The sequence below is a fragment of the Podarcis gaigeae genome (assembly GCF_964106915.1).
Source record: "Podarcis gaigeae genome assembly, chromosome: 14".
NCBI lineage: Eukaryota > Metazoa > Chordata > Lepidosauria > Squamata > Lacertidae > Podarcis > Podarcis gaigeae.
The window spans coordinates 51,553,875-51,575,922 of record NC_139690.1 but is presented as its reverse complement, the minus strand read 5'-3'; the positions used below and the strand labels follow the sequence as shown (position 1 = coordinate 51,575,922).

The window sequence follows — 22,048 nt, the reverse complement described above, 5'->3', positions numbered from 1 at the left end:
CCTGGCTAGCTTTTATAAGCCAGGATGGGCAAGGATCAAGGAGACAAGTGGTTGGTTTCACCCGTCCAAGCAGCCTGTCCACATCCTCAGGGCGGGGGTAACAGGTTGGAATTGATCCCACACAACTTGACTAGACAGGACTCTAGCACTCTCCCGCCCTGGCCCTGCTCCCACAGTGGAGTCTACTTCTTCCCGAATCTGAGCGATTTTATCTGCAAAAGACTTTGCAAAATCATTGCAGGAGATCATGTGGCCCGTACTGGGCCCCGATGTCGCAGGTGGTTCCGCTAAATTGTGAACCACCTGAAAAAGTCTCATGCTGCTGTTTTCTGCAGATGCAATAGAGGTGGCGAAGAAAGTCTTCTTCACCGTCACTATCGCCACTTGGTAGGCTCGACGTTGAGCTCTAACCTGTGTCCGGTCAGATTCGGAATGAGTTATCCGCCACCGGCGCTCTAGCCGTCTCAACGATTGTTTCATTGCCCTCAGATCCCTGGAAAACCACGGGGCTGTCTGGGCTCCATGCAATCAGGGAGGGCGCTTCGGAGCCAAACAGTCAATAGCCCTGGTTAACTCCACATTCCAGTGGGCCACCAAGGAATTGGCTGAAAGGCCATCAACATGGGATAAAGCATCCCCTACCACTCTCTGGTATAGTGGTTATAAGTTTATGTTTACAATCTGCAGCTGGATTCCTTTGTCTTGAATAGCAGCAGGGAAAGTAAATTACATGAATAGTGCAGCCTGGGATTAGGCGGGGGCGGACCATCCAAATCGGCCCCACTTCCCTGCAGAGGGGATGGGTCGCAGAGAAGTCCAGTTACACCAGGAAGTGATCTGACCATGGCACTTCTTTCGTTTCGCTTTTACTTAGTGTCAGATCACCAACATCCATAGAGGTAAACACCAGGTCCAAGGCATGTCCGCGGCTATGGGTTGGGCCAGACTTATTCAGGGACAGCCCCATGGAGGCCATGCTTTCCACGAAGTCCCGAGCGGCCCCTTGTAAGGTCGTGTCGGCATGGATGTTAAAATCCCCTAGGACAACCAAGCTAGGTGTCTCCAGGAGAACATCCGCCACAACCTGAAGCAGCTCAGGCAGGGAATCCTTGGTGCAGTGGGGAGGTCGGTACACCAAAAAGAATCCTGAACTGCCCCTATTGCCCAACTTCCAGAACATGCACTCGGAAAACTGGGTCTTCCCAATAGGACATCTGGTGCAAACTAATGACTTCCTAAAAATCACTGCAACCCCCCCTCCCCGCCCACATGACCTGGGTTGCTGTGCGTAAGAGAAACCTGGTGGACAAGCGGCGGCAAGGACAGGCCCATCTGCTTCATCCAACCAAGTCTCTGTTACACATGCCAGGTCAAGTACTTGAATCCAGGCCTGTCAAACTGATCCACCATCACATTCACTGGATCACAAGTGGTTATAGTTTTAGATATCTGAGGGGGAGAGATGGGAAGCAGGCTTCATTTCTTCAGCCCTGCAGAAGGACCAGCTTCAACAAGTACTTTTTGCCCCTGAACTGTTTCATTCCAGCTGGGCACTGTAAAAATTACTATTTACTTTTAAGAACTGGTGCCTGAGTTTTCTTTTTTCCTCTTCCCTCCCTGCCCCTTTCCCCTTTTCACTGTGTCTTTTATAGTGTATGTCTGTGGATATTAACTGTACAGTTTAATTAACTGTATATAAGCTGCAATTGAAGCCTTTGGGGTTGAAGAACAGAGTACTAATGCTTGGAAATTCTCTAAAAGTTCTCCCAAATATGTATGTGTGTATTATTAGACAGACAGACAGATGGATCACACTCTGGAAATCTACAGGAGAACTTGTCTCCACTATGGTACTTGGTAAACATGTTGCCAAAAATCACACAAAGGTATACCTTTTGAGACAACAAATATGCAACAAGCATATTCAGAAATAAAATCAATCAATCAATCAATCAATCAGAAATACAAATGATAACAATCCAGTTTCTTATATCTGTAGAACTACATCACAGTAAGTGATGACTGGCATGCCAAACATGAATAAAGTTTACTTATAAATAATTTAAAATACATTCAATTTAATAAATCTATAATTTTATGAAAAAATAAACTGTCTCGTGGTCTTTGAATGAAGGGCTGAATATAAATTTAATTTAAAATAATAATAATAATTTCAAACCTTGTATCCCTGATTGATCCCGTTGATGAATTGCTGTGGAGGAGGGTTCCAGAAGAATTGGATGGTGGTAGAGTTCACTGCTTCTGCTTGGATGTTCTGTGGAGGAGCTGTAGGCACTGGAACACCAGTCAGGAAGACGACAAAGTAAAATTGATTGCAGGCAGGCAGAAGAAATGGAAGAAAGGAGAAGTGAAAAAGAAGAAACCTTTAGCCGCCACTCATGATTCAAAGCAAATAACAGTGGTTTGAAGAGAGACCTGTGATTTATGTTTCCGATAGTCAGTGGTGACTTTAAAAGAAAGTTAATTGGGTTATTTCTCATTTTCTGTTTGGAGATTCCTTCAACAGGCAGGGGAAGAGATGAAATGGTTCTTGTGGATTATTATTCTACAGATGAGGTTTTTCCCAAAGACCTAAGATAGAAGCACAGATGGTGATGGGTGAATACATCTCTCTCAATTATCCATGGCTGTAATGGGAACCTGCAGTTTCAAGAAGAAACTCTCACAGACCAACAGCAACCCTACAACCTCTCTCAGGAAATCAGAAAATTTCTTGTATGTTCATACTTGAATTGTGTTTTCCTTTATATGCTTGTTAATAATGGGATATTATACATAAATATATATGTATATATTTGGCCCTAGAACAACGTTTGCTCTCTTGTATTAGGGAACTAACTGTCCAACCCTATGCAAGATTACTTGGAAACATCTCATTAAGTTAAATGAGGCTTACCCACATGTAAGCATGTTTGCATATGATTGCAGCCTAAATTACACAGTTTCAAACAACTAATGCATTACATCAGTGTTGTTATGTACACTGGACAGTTGGAATGATATTTCCTATAGCATTTTTATAAACTAAGAAGGACCTTAACAAAAGTGAGAAACAGTAAGTTTTAAAACAATTGTTAGAACTCCCAAATTAAACTTCACCTATTCATAAGGATTCTGGGTGCAATATAACAACTATAGCTGCAAATGACTGATGGCTGACCAAAGCAGTGCTTGGCAGGTTTTGCCCCAAATGAGGATAATGCCCTAATTTGATACATTTACTTGGATTGTTAACTCTTCTAATCACAGAGAGTTGAGAACAACTATTCTATAATATACTCATTAAAATGTGAGAAGTTTATATTGAACTTGTATGTGAATTTTTCCATGATGAGGCATATCTGCTGTAACCTGCTTGAATAAGAAGAAAACTGTGAACAATATGGATGCCGTAATTGGTAAAAAGATTCTTGGCTGGATAGCATCAGTCCTCGTTGGTCATCTGCACAGTTAAATTGAGGATAAGTTATGTGTGTACAAGACTACAGTAACAGAAGTCATCCATCACTTTAATTCCACAACCTGAAACTGATTCCTGAAGTCACTGCATGTATGATTAATCACAAGACTTTCTGGAATCACAGGACATTTTGTGCTACTCTCATATCCAGTGGAGTATATCTTGCTCAGGATGCCTTTGGAGAAGGGTTCAAGTATTTTCCCCAGTGATCAATTGACATAATAATGTTCTGATGGTGCAGAGTAAAGCTTTACATATGGCATCCTTCCTAAAACCCACTCCCAACTTTCCTTGACATCATCAAAGAATTGTGAAAATTATATCATGCCCTAGAGCTCAGGCCCCCTCTACTGGACAACACAGAGGTTTTGGGAACACCAAGGGAGAAGGTTTATGAAGTAACCACCCCAATAGAGACTCCCACAAAGGAGGAAGAGGAGCTCTAAGGAAGAGCATGCCTCCTGTCCTCTGCACTTGAGGAGAAGATTGGTTTGTTCCTATTCTCTGAAGCCAAAAACTTGTTCCCAGGACCATCTGAATATGCCCCTATGCTTTCACATCATGTCCAGGATCAGAAGGTGGCTTCTCTCCCATGCTGGAGCATATCCACGTGGGACTTGATGTGGACCCAGTCTGAGGAGACATTCACCTCACCACAGGGTTACATAAGATTTGGCAAGACTGCAAGCTCATATCTTGTCCATTTGCTTTGTATTCAGTACACCTTTGGTTTCTATCTAAACTACAGTGAACTGTCCGTGGTCCTGAACAGCTACAGCCTACGGTTGCCTCTTCCTACGCTTTGCCGTAATGGTTCTGGAGGTGTGTGTACGTTACTTTTTCAGGAAAAGAAAGTAAATAGAGAGAGTATAAAAGAGGAGCAAAGGAAAAGGATGAAGATAACAGACTACTGTGTGTTTCCAGAAAAGAGACCTTGGTGGAAGCAGTAAGTTCTTACCTGAGCAAGAACACAAACATTTCATTTCAAATGTGGTTTACACATGAGAACTTTCCTGTGATTCAGGATCTGTTTTCTGTTGTACAGCCATTTATGGTTCCCAACATGTGTCACATGATGTTTTCCATTGTCACCATCCCTTTATGGTAGGGTCATTTCTATTGCATTGAGTGAGTTTGTGAAGTGATAAATATGCCAGTTGCTGGACAAGGGGGAGACTGTTACGGAAGGGACTGTAAGCAGTTTTACCTCCTTGGGGAGTCCTGCCTCACACTTTGAAAAACTCAGTGACTTCCTGGCGGATGCTAGACTGAAGGTTCTGAAAGTGTTTCCCACAGAGCTTGCCTACAGAAGTCATTCTTAAGCATTTTCCTGCTGCCTGCACACTGCACACCTCTGAGCGTCACCTTTTTCTTTGAGAATTCTGAAGCACTTTGAGGAAGAGGATGAGCTACCTTTAGGGACCAACTGTGGAAAAGGAACTCAGAATGTCATGAAAGAATGCAACATGCAAACAAAGTTTCTGTTCATTACCCTTACTTTTGGAAGCTAAAAAAGCTGCCCAGGCAAAGATACCAAAGTATTTACTGACAACATCTACAGGAATGTGGCAAACTCAGTGCTGTTTTCCTCTATTTCAAAATGGAAAATGTTCTGGTTTTGTGAGAAGGTGATGTTTTTGAACTCAGAAGAAGAAGCACTGCGGCTTAAAGCATGCCTGTCATGAAAAGGGGGGGGGAGGGGAGATAAAACCATGTGTGGAAAAATGGCAGCTCAAGAAATAATAATTTATGGCATAATTATTTCTTTCAGAGAAAAATCAACTTCTGAATCTCAATGAATGCATTTCATACATGGATAAAACAAGACTGACTAATGTGCATAAGCATCTTTTGTGTACAGGAGTATAAATATCCATATTAATGGATTTATCAGCAAAAGTGCCATTTGAACTCCATGGAAAGTTGCAGTGTTACATTTTATTTATTTATTTTGTTTGGTTTTTTTTATTAAAGATTTTGTTGATTTACAAAAGTGTGCAATGTCTCTCTCTTGTGTTTTTCCCCCCATGTAACATTTTTACAAATCAGTTTCATTTGTTGAGACACTGGAAGAAAAGGGGGAAAGAGGTGGAGGGGGGAAAGATGGGTGGGGGTGGGATCGGGTGGCGATGTTTCTATTTTACTTACTATATGTAGGGTTTTGTGTCAGCGTTGCTTGTGCAGGTTCTTTGCTGCTGCAGTGTTACATTTTAAATGAAGGATGGCAATCCTGCATTTTATGTGGATTTCTCAGAGTGGCGCATGTGCCAGTCCTTCCCTTTTGCACTGCTCACAAATGCAGTCCTTCCCATCACAACTGCAGGTTTGGCAAACCGAACCAAAACAGATCTGAACTTGTTTCCCCAAGTGTGTGCAGTTTTCTTGAGATTGGTTTGAGGAATCCCCACAAATTGCATAGCAGAGCTGGCGTGACAGAACCAAGCTTTTACATTCCTCCTGATAAAGTTCACTTAGCTGGAAATGCATTAGAACTCAGCTGGTCAACCTACAAGTTATTATGTAGCATTCTAAAACTGTTCTTAGCAGAAAAGGTCAGGAAAGGCAGTTGTGAATAAGAGGCATTCAGTGGCCTCTGGCAGAAAGGTAAGGGGAAAACGGGAAGGGATTTAGGCCAAACATATTACTGCTGTGACTAGCTGCTTGTGGACATGAAGAAAGGAAGAAGAGCAATTTTAAAGATGAGCACTCAGCATAGGCTTGAAAGGTCTCCAAATAATGTTTTGACACCTTAATCTGTCAGTTTCCACCTCTAAACATGGCAGCCTCTTCGGATTTCAGGTTTGTCACTTTCCAAGGTTTCAATTTTTCTCTTTAAGGACTAGCTTAGAATATACCACTGTGGTGCATACTCCACAATTCTAAGCACATATATTTCATGGATTCCCCAGATTTTCAACAGAAACCCATTTGCAAATCTGCTTGACTATTTGGACTGTAAGCTTAGCAGTGCACTCACAGTTATAAGTGAAGTGTGCTTTCTGGGGCATCTGTTTATGGGAGCAGCAGATTACTGCATGCCTCTCCCCTAAAGCATGTAGGTTCTGCATTTCAAAAAATGAATGAGAGCACTTGCTATTTGAAAGGTAGTCTTTGGGCATCTCTACACTTTTCTTTACTACAAATGCAAACAAATTTTAACCCACATGGTTCACCACTCCTATGCAATTTAGGAACTGGAATTATTTTGAGAAACACTGGGGATCTCTGCAATGAAAGTTTCACAGCACCCCCCAGGAAAACAACGAATTCCCAGCAGTCCTCCAGGGAATCCCAACTGAAAAGGTGGACTAAGTTTGGAAGGCTTAGAAATCTTATATAAGGGGTTATTAAGAAAAGAAGAAAAAAAGCATTCACTTCTCAACAAGCCATTTAGCAACCAGGATGAGGTGGATGTAGACTGTTTTACTCCAAGCAGCCCCCACTAGGATGCTCTGAAAATCCACCATTCTACTGGAGACCAAGCCAGAGAGAAACTGGAAGATATGGTCATTTGAACCAACACTGATTGCTTCCTTAGACCAGCACTCTGGAGTTGTAGCAGGCAACCCTCGGAGCACTTTCTCTTAGGATAAATGGACATTCATGTAAACTGTCCAGGCCATATTGATCTGCAAGCCACATAGCACTTCTCATTTGTTCAGTTTCTGGACTTTGTCCTTCTTACCAGGAACAGCTTTTTAAAGAATAGTTTGCATCAGGGGTGGGTAATCTGAAAGGTGGATCTTGAGATGTTGTTGCACACCCACTCCCAACAGTATGGCCAAAGATCAGGCACAACAGAAGTTGAAGTCCAGCAACATCTGGAGGGCCACAGCTTCCCCACCCTCTGATTTACATGACCATTGTTGATGCCATAATGTCAGCGTCTCAGTGTACTTGAGAAGCTCAATATGTCACTGAGTATGTCCCATTTCTTGTCAGGTTTTCCCAGGCAGGGAAATACTCCAGGAATGAAGTCTCCAAGACTGATATGAATACCCTGATCTACCTTCTTATTGTATAAACTAGACTTCACGCAACGAAACATGTTTTAATAATGGATGAAGATCTAAATTTGCTTTTGCATCAAGAAGAGGTTTCTAAATTTCAGAAATATATAGTGAGGAAAAAGTCATCCAAACTCCACAGGCAAAAAAAGAAAAAAAGAAAAAGATCAATGGGCCCTCCTAGGTAAATTTGAAATGTCCCACTAATAAACTTTTCACACAAGTGTATCTGAGATCCTAATTTTGCATATGCAAATACCAGTAAAAACAGCATGTGGGCCACAGTCTTCTTTGTGCCAAAAGCAAATAAACACAAGTCTGAGGGGACATCAGAGGAGGAAAGAGCAGTTGTAATGAATGATAGCAAACATATGTAAGGTCAAAGAGCTGTGCTGAACACCACTCTGAAAAGGCTCTTCAGGTTCAGAGAGTCAGCTCCTCTGATCTCAGGACTACTCTGCTTTAATGCTGTGCCAGCAAGTCTCTCAAGAGAACCTAAGTGATATTATTGTGTTGGCACTAAACAACTGCTCTGTTAAGAACAGCAGTAGTTGCCATTTTTCTGGCAGGTTCCTGTCTTCTTGAACTCTTCATGGCTTGGCTATTCCTTTAGAATGGTAGACTCCTAAATTTCTACAGTCCTTCTCAGGGACCAGGGACCAGATGTCAGAAAGATTCTCCAACCTGAGAGCCTGGAAACCCGTTGCCAGTCAGAGTACACAACACTGAGCTATATACCCTAATAGGGTGACCTAGTGCGAAGTGGTTTCCTGTGTGTTCAAGTCTTGAGTGCTTGGCAGTACATTTGTGGGGGTTTCTGGTTGCCAGCATGGATTATCTCAAGGGCTTACACAAGTCAATTGAGATGGATGACAAAGATTGTGAAAAGAATTTGGTGTGCTGGTCTTCTCCTTGCACTTTCTTATAACTGAACTCCTTGATGAACTCCTAGATGCCAAGGGTCTACCTGGAGGAATTTACAGTGCACATTCTTATTCACAGGATCTCCTGGGATATTTAATGCTCCCTCATGGTATTCTGATCTTGTAGGATTGTAGGAAACTGCTTTTATCAGAATCATGAAAAATAAAGTGTACAGCCACCCTGACAACTTCTTTAAAGAAACACAAATGAGCATCAGCTTCAGCTTCCCAGCTGTCTGCCTGTGAAGATGAACTGAAAGCAGAATGGCTCTTGTAAGAGGCAGGCACCCAGATGGCTTTAAAATGGCATTCGATAAACTTAAGGGGTGGGATTCAATTAAGCTTATACTCAGAGTAGACATATTGAAATTAACAAGCTTAACAGTCATTTTCATTAACTTCAGTAGGTCTACTATTAGTAAAACTTAGCTGAATACCACCTATGGAGGATAAGTCTATCCATGGCTAATAGTCACGATGGCTACATGCAACACAACCATTTGGAGGTAGGGAACTGCAAATGAAGAGGGCTACAGGCTTCATGTTCTGTTTCTTGACTTCCTGGACCTTGAGCCATCTGGCTGGCCTCTATAGGAAACAGGGTGCTGGACTGAAGGGGGTCCCAGTTTGGTTTGACCCTGAAGGGCTCTATTTATCAGACAGACACCATTATAGCAGCCAGGGAGAAGGAGGACATTTCTTTGATGGGCCTTGAGTCCTCCTACCTTGGCCATCCATCTACTCAGCTTCTAACACAAATATTAGCAGGCACAGAGAAGAAAGCCAGAAAGATGGAAAGGCCAACAGCTACTATTTTTCCACCTTTTTATAGTACAATGTGGCTTCCTTCTTTCTTGCCCCTGCCTGCCAAAATTTTGTTTTTTTAAAATTCTCACCCTGGATTTAGGAGCTGTTTATTTTATTTGGGAGTGAAAAATGGTCACAAGCAGCAATTGCCTGGACATTCTCCAACTGCAGAGCAATAAAGGGAAACCCATCATTTTGCTCTGAGGCTCTGACATTAATAATCTCTCAAATGAGACTGAGACCAAGCCGCTTGCTCCTCTTTTGGCCCCTTTCCACACCAAACAGAGAAGACTTCAAAGGGAAAGCCTAATCAAACACAGTTCAATAAAGGCCACATTATCACATGGCAATGCCCATGTCTGAGTAATCTGTCTACATTATGAAGCACTAACATTAAAATAGACTACAAATGTCCAGCTTTTAATCTACACCCAACCACAATCTATCAAATAGTCAAAGATCCTTGCCCAAGAATGGCACAGGGCCTTTTACGCTCTCTTGCATTCTAAATACCATTCTCTGTCAGTCCCCTAATGCAGAATGGAAAGCTTTCAACTTGCAACACAGGATTTATATATTTATAAATGACTACAGACAGCTGGTCAATAAATGATGATACTAACATCACACAATATCAAGCAAGCTACGTTAGTGCCAATTGCCAGGTTTAAGGAAAGGGACTGGAGGCCTGAAAGTAACAAATGCGCCAAGGAAAATGGCTAAGGTACTGGGTCAACCTGAAATGTCAAGAGAAAGGGAATGTCAAACCTTAAAGGTAACAAAAAGAATGTGATTAAAATGAATGCAAGAAATGAACATCATGGTAGGTACAAACTCATACACTACAGAGCTCTTGCTGGCAGTGAAGAATACAAGAGAAGTGCCTTGATTTTAGCAGGTTGGTCTTTTATAAGCAAGCAAAATAAAGATGCCTGCATCAATAGCAGGCAAACCCAATTAGGTACACTAATAATTTAATGACTATTTGAATCGGGGGAAATTGTCCAGTGGTTAAATAGAAACAGCAGGAATGAAATGCTAGGAGATACAACCCTATGTCTGTTTAAATATTGAAACATTTCTCCAGACAAAGCTATTGGAAAATCAGCTGGGGATTTGTTAAATTATTATTGCCCCTAATTGGCTTTGCCTGTTGCACTTAATCTTCCTTATGGATAGTTTTGGGGTTCTTTCAAAATGTCTGGAGAGCTTTGATTTTTAAGGAATTTTAATGTATTTCCATTCCTAGTTTATAACTTTAAAAAGATATTTCTGGTTTAGTTGTGGGATATCATGCACAAACAACTTTGCTGGCTCCCGATCCTTTTTCAAGCTCAATTCACAGTGATGCTGCTTACATTTAAAGCCCTACAAGCTTTAGGGTTTGTGGGCTATTCACATCTTGGACTGCCTCTCCAGACGAGCCTGCCTATTACTGATGCTATCATAGGAGGTGGTAGACCTTGGTGAGCACCAAAGTTGTTTTAGGGGGAGCACTCGCTACAATTGCCACAAACCCAATCCGGCACCTCTTAGGCTGAAAAAGAAGCCCTACTGGTGCCTAGTTTAATGCCACTTTCCATTTTGCCATGCTGTCCACACACTTGAAGCTATTGTGGAGTGGTATTTTACATGCTGCTTTCATTCTGCTGTTTCTGTTCTTTCTGACTTTTTGCTTAATGCTGCTCTGTGTTTTTAGTTTTTAAATGTTTCGCTGCCCAGAAACATGAATGTGCGGAAAGTGTGTGATATAAACTACTAACCAACTAAAAGCATTAATATTATTTAAAATAGAGATGGTCCAAAAAATAAACTCGTGGAAGTAGTACAACAGTAGTACAATAATTAATTCAACCCATGTTCTGTGTGTCCTGCAGTGCATAGGACTAGATCTTGACAGTGCTCTGTGCTTTTGTGTTGTGAGGGGACCCCTAAGAAGAGCCCTGCTGGGATGGACCAAGAATCCATCTGGCCCAGTATCCTGTCTCCAACAGGGGCCAGCCAGAAGCCTCTCAGGTGCCCAGAAGCAGAGTCTGAAGACTCAGTATTGCTGTGTCAGCAGCTGCTGTCATTGATGGTTATCCTATATAGCCGAACTCCCTACTCTGCTGTAGCACATTAGAACCAAAGACTTAGAGGGGCAGGGGTTAGAGCAGGCACATAGCAACAGCAGCACAGGAGCCTGTATTTGTGTATCCTCCATGTGCAGTATCTTAGCATCAGAAGCTTCTCTTGTTTCTTTCAAGCCGATTTCACTCATAAAAAAATGCCTGGGCAAGTCAGTTGTTCCTTTTATTGACCCATTAAGTTGCTGTTGCATTTCAACGTACCTCACACCCCTAACCAAAACACAGAAACAAAAATATTCTCGCAAGGCAAACTGTATTTAATCATGTAATAATATTGCTCTCCTATTCCCAGTCAGCAAAACCGTAACATGCACTTTACTGATTATGAAGTAACTGATGTACTGTGTCTCCAATGGGAAGTTTTAATAGCTCTCTTGCTTTTTACAGCCCACTAAAGCAAAGACCGTGACACTCTCACTACGGCTCAAAATTCAACATTGGCCTGCAATTTGGGGGCATCGGTGGAAGCAGCAATGGCTTCGTTTTCAGTCACAAGAGGCTTTTAGCAATGATTAGGAAACTTAAAAGGGGTTTTGACATGGAGAGGACAGAAGGGCTCAGAAGGCTGGAGCCACACAGCTATTTTTTTTTTTTTTGGCAACCATTAAATCTGCAAGGGGGAAGTTTTCCAATCACTGTCGGGAGCCAGTGGGGTGATAACTGGGAGCCTTCAGTGCTCATGTGCACTTGCCCCAAATGGCAAGCTATAGGAACAACAGTTGGGGCACCTTCCTGAGCTCTGGGCTAGTTCTGCCTATCCAAACTGGCCACAGGCTCTCCTGGACCAGAAGAGCTCCAAAAGGCTTCCAGTTTGGCAATGGCTTCAGCAACCAGGTCTTCTTGGTTCTGCTGTGCCTCTGTGTGTTCCTTGGTCTGTGGCTCCAGGGTTGGTCCAGCTCCCAAGCTGAACTCCTGGATCCTCCTTCCTTGTCTTTAGTGACTTCTAACAGTGGTAGCTCAGCCCTGACATTCCACATGCATAGGCACCTCTTTGTATCTTTACACCCCCTAATTTTAGGCCCCACTTCAGGATTCAAGACAAGCAGTATGTCTTGGCCCATCCCTACCCTCTCCAACAAATTGTGTCACCACATGAAAATGCACAATGAAAGGGGAAACATTGGCCCCAGATAGGGGTGGTAGGGCAGCCTAATTTCAGCAGCCTAATGTAGCCTAATTTCAGAAATTTTTAATGATAATTAGAATGGCACTACTCTGGACAAGAACACCTTAAAAAAAACACCACACACAACAACAACAACAACTTAGCAGTTGCTGTAATTATCCCAAGGACAAGAGACACTACAAAGTAGGGGGAGAATGTATTTATGACCCAATTAAGAGTGGTACATGGGTCCACAAGCATTTGGAGTTTCACAGTGCTCTTAATCAGGTCAAATTGTGCCTGCTGAAGAATTCTGAAAGTGTTTATATTCCTTGGCCTATCACAGTTGGTCCAACACAGAATATATTTAATCTACTTTTTACCTGTCTGGGTGTGACATCAGATACAAAGTAGGAACACACAAACTGTGCAAATACTTCTGCTGGTTAAATAACAACAAAAATGCACTATTTGGCATGAAACAAAAGGGAAAGGTAAGAAGCACTTGATCAGATGCTATTTCTTGGTGCACGAAAAGGCCTCTTATCACCTTTTGCTCAGAACTCACTTTTGCTCCTTCAAAACAGGATCAGAAACAGCCTCCCTCCAGGAGAGTCTCCCTCCTACACAGACACACTTTAAAAGATATACACTACCCTTCACCAACCTGGTGCCCTCCAGATGTGTTGGACCTCAACTCTCATCTGCTCCAGTTAGGATGGCAGTATGAAACCGGGGTTGATGGGAGTTCTAGTCCCAAACATCTGGAGGGCACCAGGTTGACAAAGACTGCCATGTGCAAACAAGCTGATTGACCAGTGCCATTTCAGTCACCAATGAGAGGAGATCCAGGACAGAACTCACCTCCTTGCAAAGTATATTCGGTGACTGCCCTGCTGAAGGCTCCCAAGCCAGCTCCATTGTAAGATGCAACCTGGATTTCATACTGAGTCCAGATGATCAGGTCCTTTATCAGGCAGTAATTGATCTCTGCGCTGGTGATGTTCTTGTACTGGTACTCTCCGGGGAGGCCAGCCAGGCGATACCTATGCATATAGACAGAGGATCATTTGTACTGAATTACTTCAATTAAAGCAAATACATGGACTAACAAAACAGCTTTCTTTCTAAGCAGGTAATAAGCAGGTAATATGAAATGTCCTACCCACTTGGGGAAACTGCTGGTTTGGAGCAACTGACAAATACTGGTTGGTCCCACTTCCAGAGCCTCCAAAAATCACAGAAACAGTGGTGGGCCTGAGTGGAGACTTGGACTGGAAGGGGTAGTAATCATCTCCCTTTCCCAAGCGCTACTCGGGAAGAGGAAGCCAACACTCATGGCTCTGTTGCAGGTGCCACATCATACTCATGTCAAGGTTTGTTAGAAATCAATCTTTGAGTGCAGCAGCACCCATACTGTGTAACTCCCTGCCAACTGACATTAGACAGGCGCCTTCGCTGTAATTTTTTTGATGCCCCCCCCCCAACAATTTTCTTTAGGCATGCTAGAAGGTTGGCATGTGTTTTAATCAAGTTTTTAACTTCTGGTTGATTTGAAATAATAGTTGAATATTTTAATTACTTGGGTTTTTGTGGGGCGTTTTTTAATACTATTTTTACTAGTAGTTTAACACATTTATTTGTCTGTAAACTGCTTTGAGAATGGTTTGTTTCTACAATCAAGGGGCATCTAAATTTGATTAAATAAATAAAGGCCAGGAAAGTGGTGAGGTCAGATGGAACAGTTGTGAACTTGCTCAGTTGGTGCCATGGTGCTGATGCACCATGTGGCTCAGCTCACCGTTCCCTGGACTCTGGCGCTGGACAGCTCTCCCTACTGCTTCAAAACTGCATCAACAGAAGTCTAGTGTCCAGATCAAGGGAAGCCATAGTACCTAGTATGCTCTATTCTGCCTTGGTCAGACCACACCTGGAATATGGTGTCCAGTTCTGGGCACCAACATTTAAGAAAAATATTGACAAGCTAGAACATCTGTAGAGGAGGGCAACCAAGATGGTCAAGGGTCTGGAAAATAAGGCTTATGAGGAATGGTTGAAGGAGTTGTGTGTGTTTATCCAAGAAAAGAGGAGACTGAGGGGAGATATGATAGCCATCTTCAAATATCTAAGAGCTGTCACAAGGAAGGTGGAGCAAGCTTGTTTTCTCCTGCTCTGGAGAGTAGGACTTGAACTAATGGCTTCAAGTTACAAGAAATAAGATTCCAACTAAACATCAGGAAGAACTTTCTGATGGTAAGAGCTGTTTGACAGTGGCAATGACTCCCTCAGAAGGTGATGGGCTCTCCTTCTTTGGAGGTTTTAAAGCAGAGGTTGGATGGCCCTCTGTCGTGGATTCTTTAGTTAAGATTCTCTTCCAACTCAACAATTCTATGACAAACCTTCCCCATCTCTCCTGCTAGACAGCTTCCCAGCCTCACTGGAAAGAGATATAGCTGAGGCATACAACAGAGGTGGCAGAAATAACACACAACATCCAAACTCTGTATTATAATAATAACAATGTCAATTTCAATAATAAGAATAATATCAATAGTAATCAGACACATCCATGGAGGAGAGTGCTATCAATGACTGCTAGCCATGAAAGCTATGCTGTGCCTCCAGAGTTAGAGGCAGCAATGCTTCTGAATACCAGATGCTGGAAGCCACAGGAGGGGAGAGTGCTTGAATCCTGCTTGCGGGTTTCCCACAGGCAGCTGGTTGGCCCCATGAGAAGAGGATGCTAGACTAGATCGGCTATTGGCCTTACCCAGTAGGCTCTTCTTATGCTAATAACAATGCTATTGATAGGAAGTTATAAATAATATATTCTTGGGGTTTCTTTATTGTAACAGCGTGAGCAGCAAAAGCAGAGGAAGACTGACTCCTGCCTGACTGCTCCAATATTTATATGCTGATCTCACCAAGAATACATGCCTAGGGCTAAGCAAAACTCGTGTTTTATCCTGCTTTATGGCTGTAGAAAAATTACAGCTTGTCTAATAAAAATGATGATTTAGTGTTCAACTTCCCTTTGCATGCCCCCTCACCACACACTTACAGATTTTTTCCCTTTTTTTGGTCATAGTGCAGCAATAAATCTGTTTGAGCAACGTTTATCCCTTAGACTTTTGGCCCAAAAATGGAGCTAAGGAGCAAATCAGGCTCTCGTTGTGGAACCACATTCATAGCACAAATAATGACAATTGAGGGGAGGAAAATGGCTTGCTGGAGATTTCCAGAGAGCGAGTAAAAGGGTTGAGCAGGAAAGAACGGGAACATCTAGGCTTGTGTACCAGCTCTGTGTGCACCTTGAGCAACAGATTGTGATCTCATCTGAGTCAGATCTCACCATGAACAAGGCATCTCAGTGTGGATCAGGTGCCCTGAGTCACTCTGTGGAAACACCCAGAGCTCAAGAGGGGAGGGGATAAAGAGGTGGGGCAATCTTTCCTTTGGATGGACAGAACACAAGAAGAACCCAATGGATCGGGCCACTAGCTCATCTGGTCCAGCATCCTGCTCTCAACAGAGGCTGAACAGTTGCCTGTGTTGGAAACTAGGAAGCAGGATATGAGCACCAGAGCTCTCTCTTCCCCTGTGGTTTCTAGCAACTGGGATTCAGAAGCATCACTCCCTCCCAACTGCAGAGGCAGAGCACAGCCATCCTGGCTAGCAGTCTTCAATAGCCCTCTCCTCCATGAATTTGTCCAGTCCTCTTTTAAAGCCATCCAAGTTGGTGGCTATCACTGCCTCTTAGCGAGCTCCATAGTTGAACTCTATGCTGCATGCGGAAATACTTTCTTTTATCTGCCCTGGATCTTCCAACACTCAACCCATCTTACTTTCAAGTGAAGGGAATTATTTTCTGAGGCCACTCAAATCAGTAGGTGGCAGAGGGCTACTTCTTTCCCAATTGTTTTTCCCCTCTAACAATCAATTTAAAATCATACCTCGCTCCCTCTTTTTCTTCATGGAAAGGGAAGGAATTTCCTTGAAGGGTGGTGGTGAAAAATTATGGTTTTTTTCAGGGCTTTTTTAAAAAAATAAGGAAAGTAAAATCATTGAGTATAGTCGGAACTTTCACAGTTCTCTTTCTGAGGAATCTTCTTCAGGTCCCCAGTTGCTCACAAAAAAAAAAAAAAAAACTGGGCAAGGAAACATTTTTATTTTCCTACCCACAAATAGCAAAGTCTTATCTTGTGGGAGAATGCTGATGCATCTTTCTAAAAATTGACAGGCTTCATCTCCTCAGAAGATGCCTGCAAACTGCATCTACTTCTGGCTGTTTTTTTAAAAAAAGTTAGCGACTTTTTCTTTTTTAAAAAATAATTAAGTAAAGGTTCCTCACATGAAAACCCCTAAATGGGTATGCCTGAATTTTGGCAACATTAATCCACTCTGAGGGGGTTCCTTTGCCTGCAAACTCTATACACTTGTGCGGAAAAGATGGGAATTTACATTCATTTTTAGATTCCCCAACATTTCCAATTTAATAGATCAGATTTGGATCCAAAAAAAGAAGAAAATTAGAATGACCCAGAGGGGATCTGAACTACATCAGGTTGCTTTCACATATTACAGGTACAATTACAAGGTGAATCTTGTCATCATTGCACACCTCTAGTAGCATCCATGCAACTAATAACAGGCACAAATTGCCTTCATGGCCAATTGCTCTCCATTCTGTTACCACTCCTCTAATGATGATCCACTGCATGCAAAGGCTCAATTCATGGGAGACAGCATACCATATTTTTTTAGTGTTGTTAAAATTCCTATTCAGTCCAATGCCACATGCACTCACTTTCACTGCAAGCTGCCTTGTGAATTTACTGGATGGATAAAAATACAGATAAAGGTAAAGGTAAAGGTACCCCTGACCATTAGATCCAGTCGTGGACAACTTTGGGGTTGCGGCGCTCATCTCGCTTTATTGGTGAGGGAGCCGGCGTACAGCCCGCATGACAAAGCCGCTTTTGGTGAACCAGAGCAGCACACAGAAATGCAGTTTACCTTCCTGCCGGAGCGGTATCTATTTATCTACTTGCACCGGCGTGCTTTCGAACTGCTAGGTTGGCAGGAGCAGGGACCGAGCAACAGGAGCTCACCCCGTCGCAGGGATTCAAACCTCCAACCTTCTGACTGGCAAGGCCTAGGCTCTGTGGTTTAGGCCACAGCGCCACCTGCATCCCCAAAAGACAGATAACATTGCCTTAGAAAGCCCCAGACCCAAAGTAATATCTGGTTTGATCCTCAGAACTACTCTAGAGGCAGGTTGAGCAAGCTTCATGGCTGAACAGAATTTGAACCTAGGTCTTCCTGGTCCTAGTCTGACACTTCGCAAGACTGAATTTATTCATTTATTCATACCTTTCTACCCATAGGCACTGAAGGTGGCTTAAGGTAAAGGTAAAGGTACCCCTGCCCGTACGGGCCAGTCGTGTCCGACTCTAGGGTTGTGCGGCCATCTCGCTTAAGAGGCCGGGGGCCAGTGCTGTCCGCAGACACTTCCGGGTCACGTGGCCAGCGTGACAAGCTGCATCTGGCGAGCCAGCGCAGCACACAGAAATGCCGTTTACCTTCCCGCTAGTAAGCGGTCCCTATTTATCTACTTGCACCCGGGGGTGCTTTCGAACTGCTAGGTTGGCAGGCGCTGAGACCGAGCGACGGGAGCGCACCCCGCCGCAGGGATTCGAACTGCCGACCTGATGATCGGCAAGTCCTAGGTGCTGAGGTTTTACCCACAGCGCCACCCGCGTGGCTTAGAAACCCATAATTACAATCTGTGCAGTATTAACAAGGCAATATAAAGCTGGCTTATGCTGGTTCAGACCATTTGCCCATACAGGCCAGTGGGCTGGCAGGTGCTTCTCGAGAGTCTCTGACACAGGTCCTCCCCAACTCTACCTCCTCAGATACTGTAAATGGAGATGCCAGAACCTGGGATCTGTAGAACTGTGAGTCCTTTCCTGCCACATAAGAAGTTACCAAGGCATGAAGGCTGTCAAGACCTGGTCCTCCCCAAAGGGGTGCAACTGGTGGAGAGAGAACTAGTCTACAACAACTTGTCATTGTTCCTGCACGCATTGGGTTGGTCACTGTGAGCATGGATGCTGGACTAGATGGGCTATGGGCCTGATCCACAAGGCTCTGCTCATGTTCTTAGGCACAAGGATACAGGTCAGTCTTTGCCAACCTGGTACCCTCCAGCTGGTCTGGACCATATACTTTATTTAACAAGATTCATATGCAGCTTTCTAAAACAACATCTCCCTCCCCTCAGGAGTGCATTTGGCACCATAATTATGCAGCTTCCAGAGAATGCTGAAAATGCACCTCTTTACCTGGCTTTTAACACTTGAGGTATGTAATTTTTAGACCCATCTTATTGTTGTTTTGTACTGTTGTTTTGAACTGTTTTTAATGTTGCATTTTTGATGTTGTGACCGACCCCAGGACCTTGGAATGAAGGGTGAATAATTAATATAATATAATATAATATAATATAATATAATATAATATAATATAATAATATAATATAATATAATAATATAACATAATAAAAACAATAGCACAATAATAACACCTCTAAATTATTTTTATGTACTGGCTGAGACTGATGGGAATTTTCATTCAAAAAAATCTCTCTCTCTCTCTCTCTCTCTCTCTCTCTCTGTGTGTGTGTGTGTGTGTGTGTGTGTGTGTGTGTGATCTCAAGCTCTGATTATATGATAGAACAAATACAGGAACATATATATTCACTTTAAAACAAAAAGATATGAGTTGCAGAGGAAAAGAAATCAAATCAATGTCTCTATGTAGGAGTTATGACCTACATGAAAGCCAAGGCCATCTGGTGAATCCCTCAAAGCCCTGTTCTCGCACTCAGCGGAGGGAAAAAACCACATTGAAAGGAAATAATTATCAAAAACAAACAATCCTCGGAAGCCTGAGAACTTGCAGGCGGGGGGGGGGGGAGGAGAGATGTTTGCCTATTCCCCTTCAGGAAACAAGCTGTACAATAGCTGTTCAGAATATGCTAATCCACATATCAGAAATAAGTAGACTAAATAGCCGTCTGACTTGCAAATGAGGCATTATGACTCTGGGAGACGACAAACATGGAAATAGTTATATTGCCTGCACTTCTATTTATCCCTAAATTAACAAGCCACAATTGTGGGGAGGGGTTTGGGCAACAAGCCAGGCCTGCCTCAGGTTCTCCTGCTCAAGGCTTTGATGGCTGCACAGTGGCAAACAACACAGGACTGCATCCATCTAAGTCATATTCAGAGTGGACCCATTAAAAATAATAATGGATGACTAACTTACGCCTGCTGTTTTCAATGGGTGTGCACTAAGAATGACTGAGTATTTGGATACTACCCCATGTCAAGCTGCATTGACTCCCTCTGTAATGTCTGGCCCAACTGACCCTGGATCTTGAGGTCATGATAAGATGCATCTCCTCCAATGCTCCCTGCTCAACACTGCTAATTTCCACTGGCAGGATCAGGGAAACCAACTTGTCATGAGTTCGGGTCACAGGTCAAGTTGACCCAGATGTTATGGGAGAAGGAAACATGATCTGGGAGCTGTGATTTGAACAGCAGCCCCATTTTCTTCATACCTCCCCCCTCAAAAGAGAGGGAAGGTGACCTGTCTCACTTGCAAATTCACACGACAAATATTCATCCAAACTCCAGATGCAAAGTTATGGCTCTCTCTGGATTGTTGCCCACACATCTAGGTGGAAACCTAGCTGAATAGAAGAATGTGGAGAAGCCACAGCTCAGCTGTAGAGCAAGGGCTGATTCCTGGGAGTTCTAGTTTTTAAAAAGGAGCCCATTGCAGATGATGCAAAGACACCTGTCTCATAGCCTGGGGAGCTGCTGCCAGCTAGAGGAAACCATACTGGCTTAGATGGGCCCACTGTCTGATTTGGTATATGCTCTGTGCATCCTGCTGTTCTCTTGCAGTCAAAGCATGGGTTGTCCCTGGGATTGTGCTCTTGGCTTAATGCTCATTCCTGGTTCTCTGCGTGCAGCATCTCTCTGCTAGGGAGCAAGGGATGGCCAGTTTGCAAATGTCACATCCTTCTGTGTCTGACCTCACTGTGAGCTTTGACATATATTATAATGGAAGGTTCAGTGCACCTTCAGGTGTTAGAGGAGTTGGACAACAGAAAGGTGGTCTACTTCTGGGCCTGACAACATCTATGCCTGACAGGCATGCAACACCTTGCGAGTCTCAAAGTTTAAATTTACAGCTATAGTGTGTCAACTCCCAACTGCATGCTTCAGTGAAGACTACGGCTGGGAACGGGGGGAGGGAGGGGAATGTTGCTGACAGTTGATGCTGCCAGAAACCAACAAGAAGCTCGCATCCTGCACTGGAGCAAAAATGAAAGCAAACAGAAAAGAAAGCAAACTTTGGGGAGGACTGCTCTTTCATCAAGAAAGGTTAGTCTAGTAAAAGACAATGCTTGCCTGCGGCATCTCTCTCAAGGACAGGCTTGGGAAGTTAAAGAGCAAGGCTTCAATTCTGTAAGCAAATAAGCAAGGCTCACTAATCAGCTACTGGAGGGAACTAGTAAAGGAGGGCTGGACTAGATGAGAGCTACCCAGTTCTGCAACAAGATGCAGCCCACTTTCTGTTTCAGGAACTGTTTTCTCAGTCCTGCACCCAGACCATGGCAGGACATTTCTATGAGCTGACCATGGCTCCTTGGTTTGCCAATGGAGGCTACCATTCACTGCTCCAGTAAAATCAATGTTACAATAGTCATCTGATCACTGTCCTATTACCTGTGTGCATCTGCTGGGAGTTATGATAAGCACACAGGCAGAAATGTATGGACATAAGAACGGAAGCACTCTTACAGGACAGCCCTGGTATAGCGAGCTCAATAGAAACCTGGTGGAAGAGAGGTGACGAGTTGGGCATGGTTTTCTCTGCATATAAACTTTATAAGAGGGAAATGGAAGGACATCCCGGAGGTGGTGGCCCTCTGTCCATCAAAGAGAATATTGAGTTCAGCAAGCTAGAAATCCCAAAAGGAACAGACACCTCCATAGAATTGTTGTGGGTGGTGATACTGGATCCCAAGAGTAATTTAGTACTGGGGATGAGCCATTGTCTCCCTCATCAAAATGGTCAGGGAGATCTTGAGATGAAGAATGAAATTAAGGAAGCATCTGAAAGACGAAATGCTGCAGAAATGGGTGACTTTATTCTTCACACAGATTGGATACATATGTGTTCCAGTCACAACAAAGAAATAAAATCACCAGATATCCTGAATGACTATGCCCTCAAACAGCTGGTCATGTAACCAACCAGAGGGGCAGCAACCCCAGACTTACTCTTGAGTGTTGACCAGGATCTGGTGTTAGCATTGCAGTGACCATAGTGCTATCAAATTAAATGTGCATGTAAATACTGTAGTCAATTGCCAAGAAAATCCAACATGCTCACATTTGATTTCTGAAAAAGGAAGCTTTCTCCAAAATGAGAAAAAAGGCAAACTCAAAAGAATCAAATCACTGCAAAATGTTTGGGAGTTGTTTAAAAAAAGAACCCTCAATATGAGA

The 22,048-nt window shown here is 43.2% G+C and overlaps 1 protein-coding gene across 7 annotated transcripts in view; it reads right to left on the bottom strand.

Annotated features, from left to right (window-relative positions):
- Nucleotides 1-22,048, bottom strand: part of SDK1 (sidekick cell adhesion molecule 1) — a 580,479-nt gene that overhangs the window by 151,465 nt on the left and 406,966 nt on the right. For all 7 annotated transcript variants that reach the window (XM_083711227.1, XM_083711231.1, XM_083711232.1 and 4 more), the window contains exons 18-19: nucleotides 13,317-13,498; nucleotides 2,180-2,295 (exon numbers count right to left, since the gene is read on the bottom strand). In XM_083711227.1, coding sequence (XP_083567353.1) covers nucleotides 2,180-2,295; nucleotides 13,317-13,498 — 298 coding nt within the window. The remainder of the gene's footprint in view (nucleotides 1-2,179; nucleotides 2,296-13,316; nucleotides 13,499-22,048) is intronic.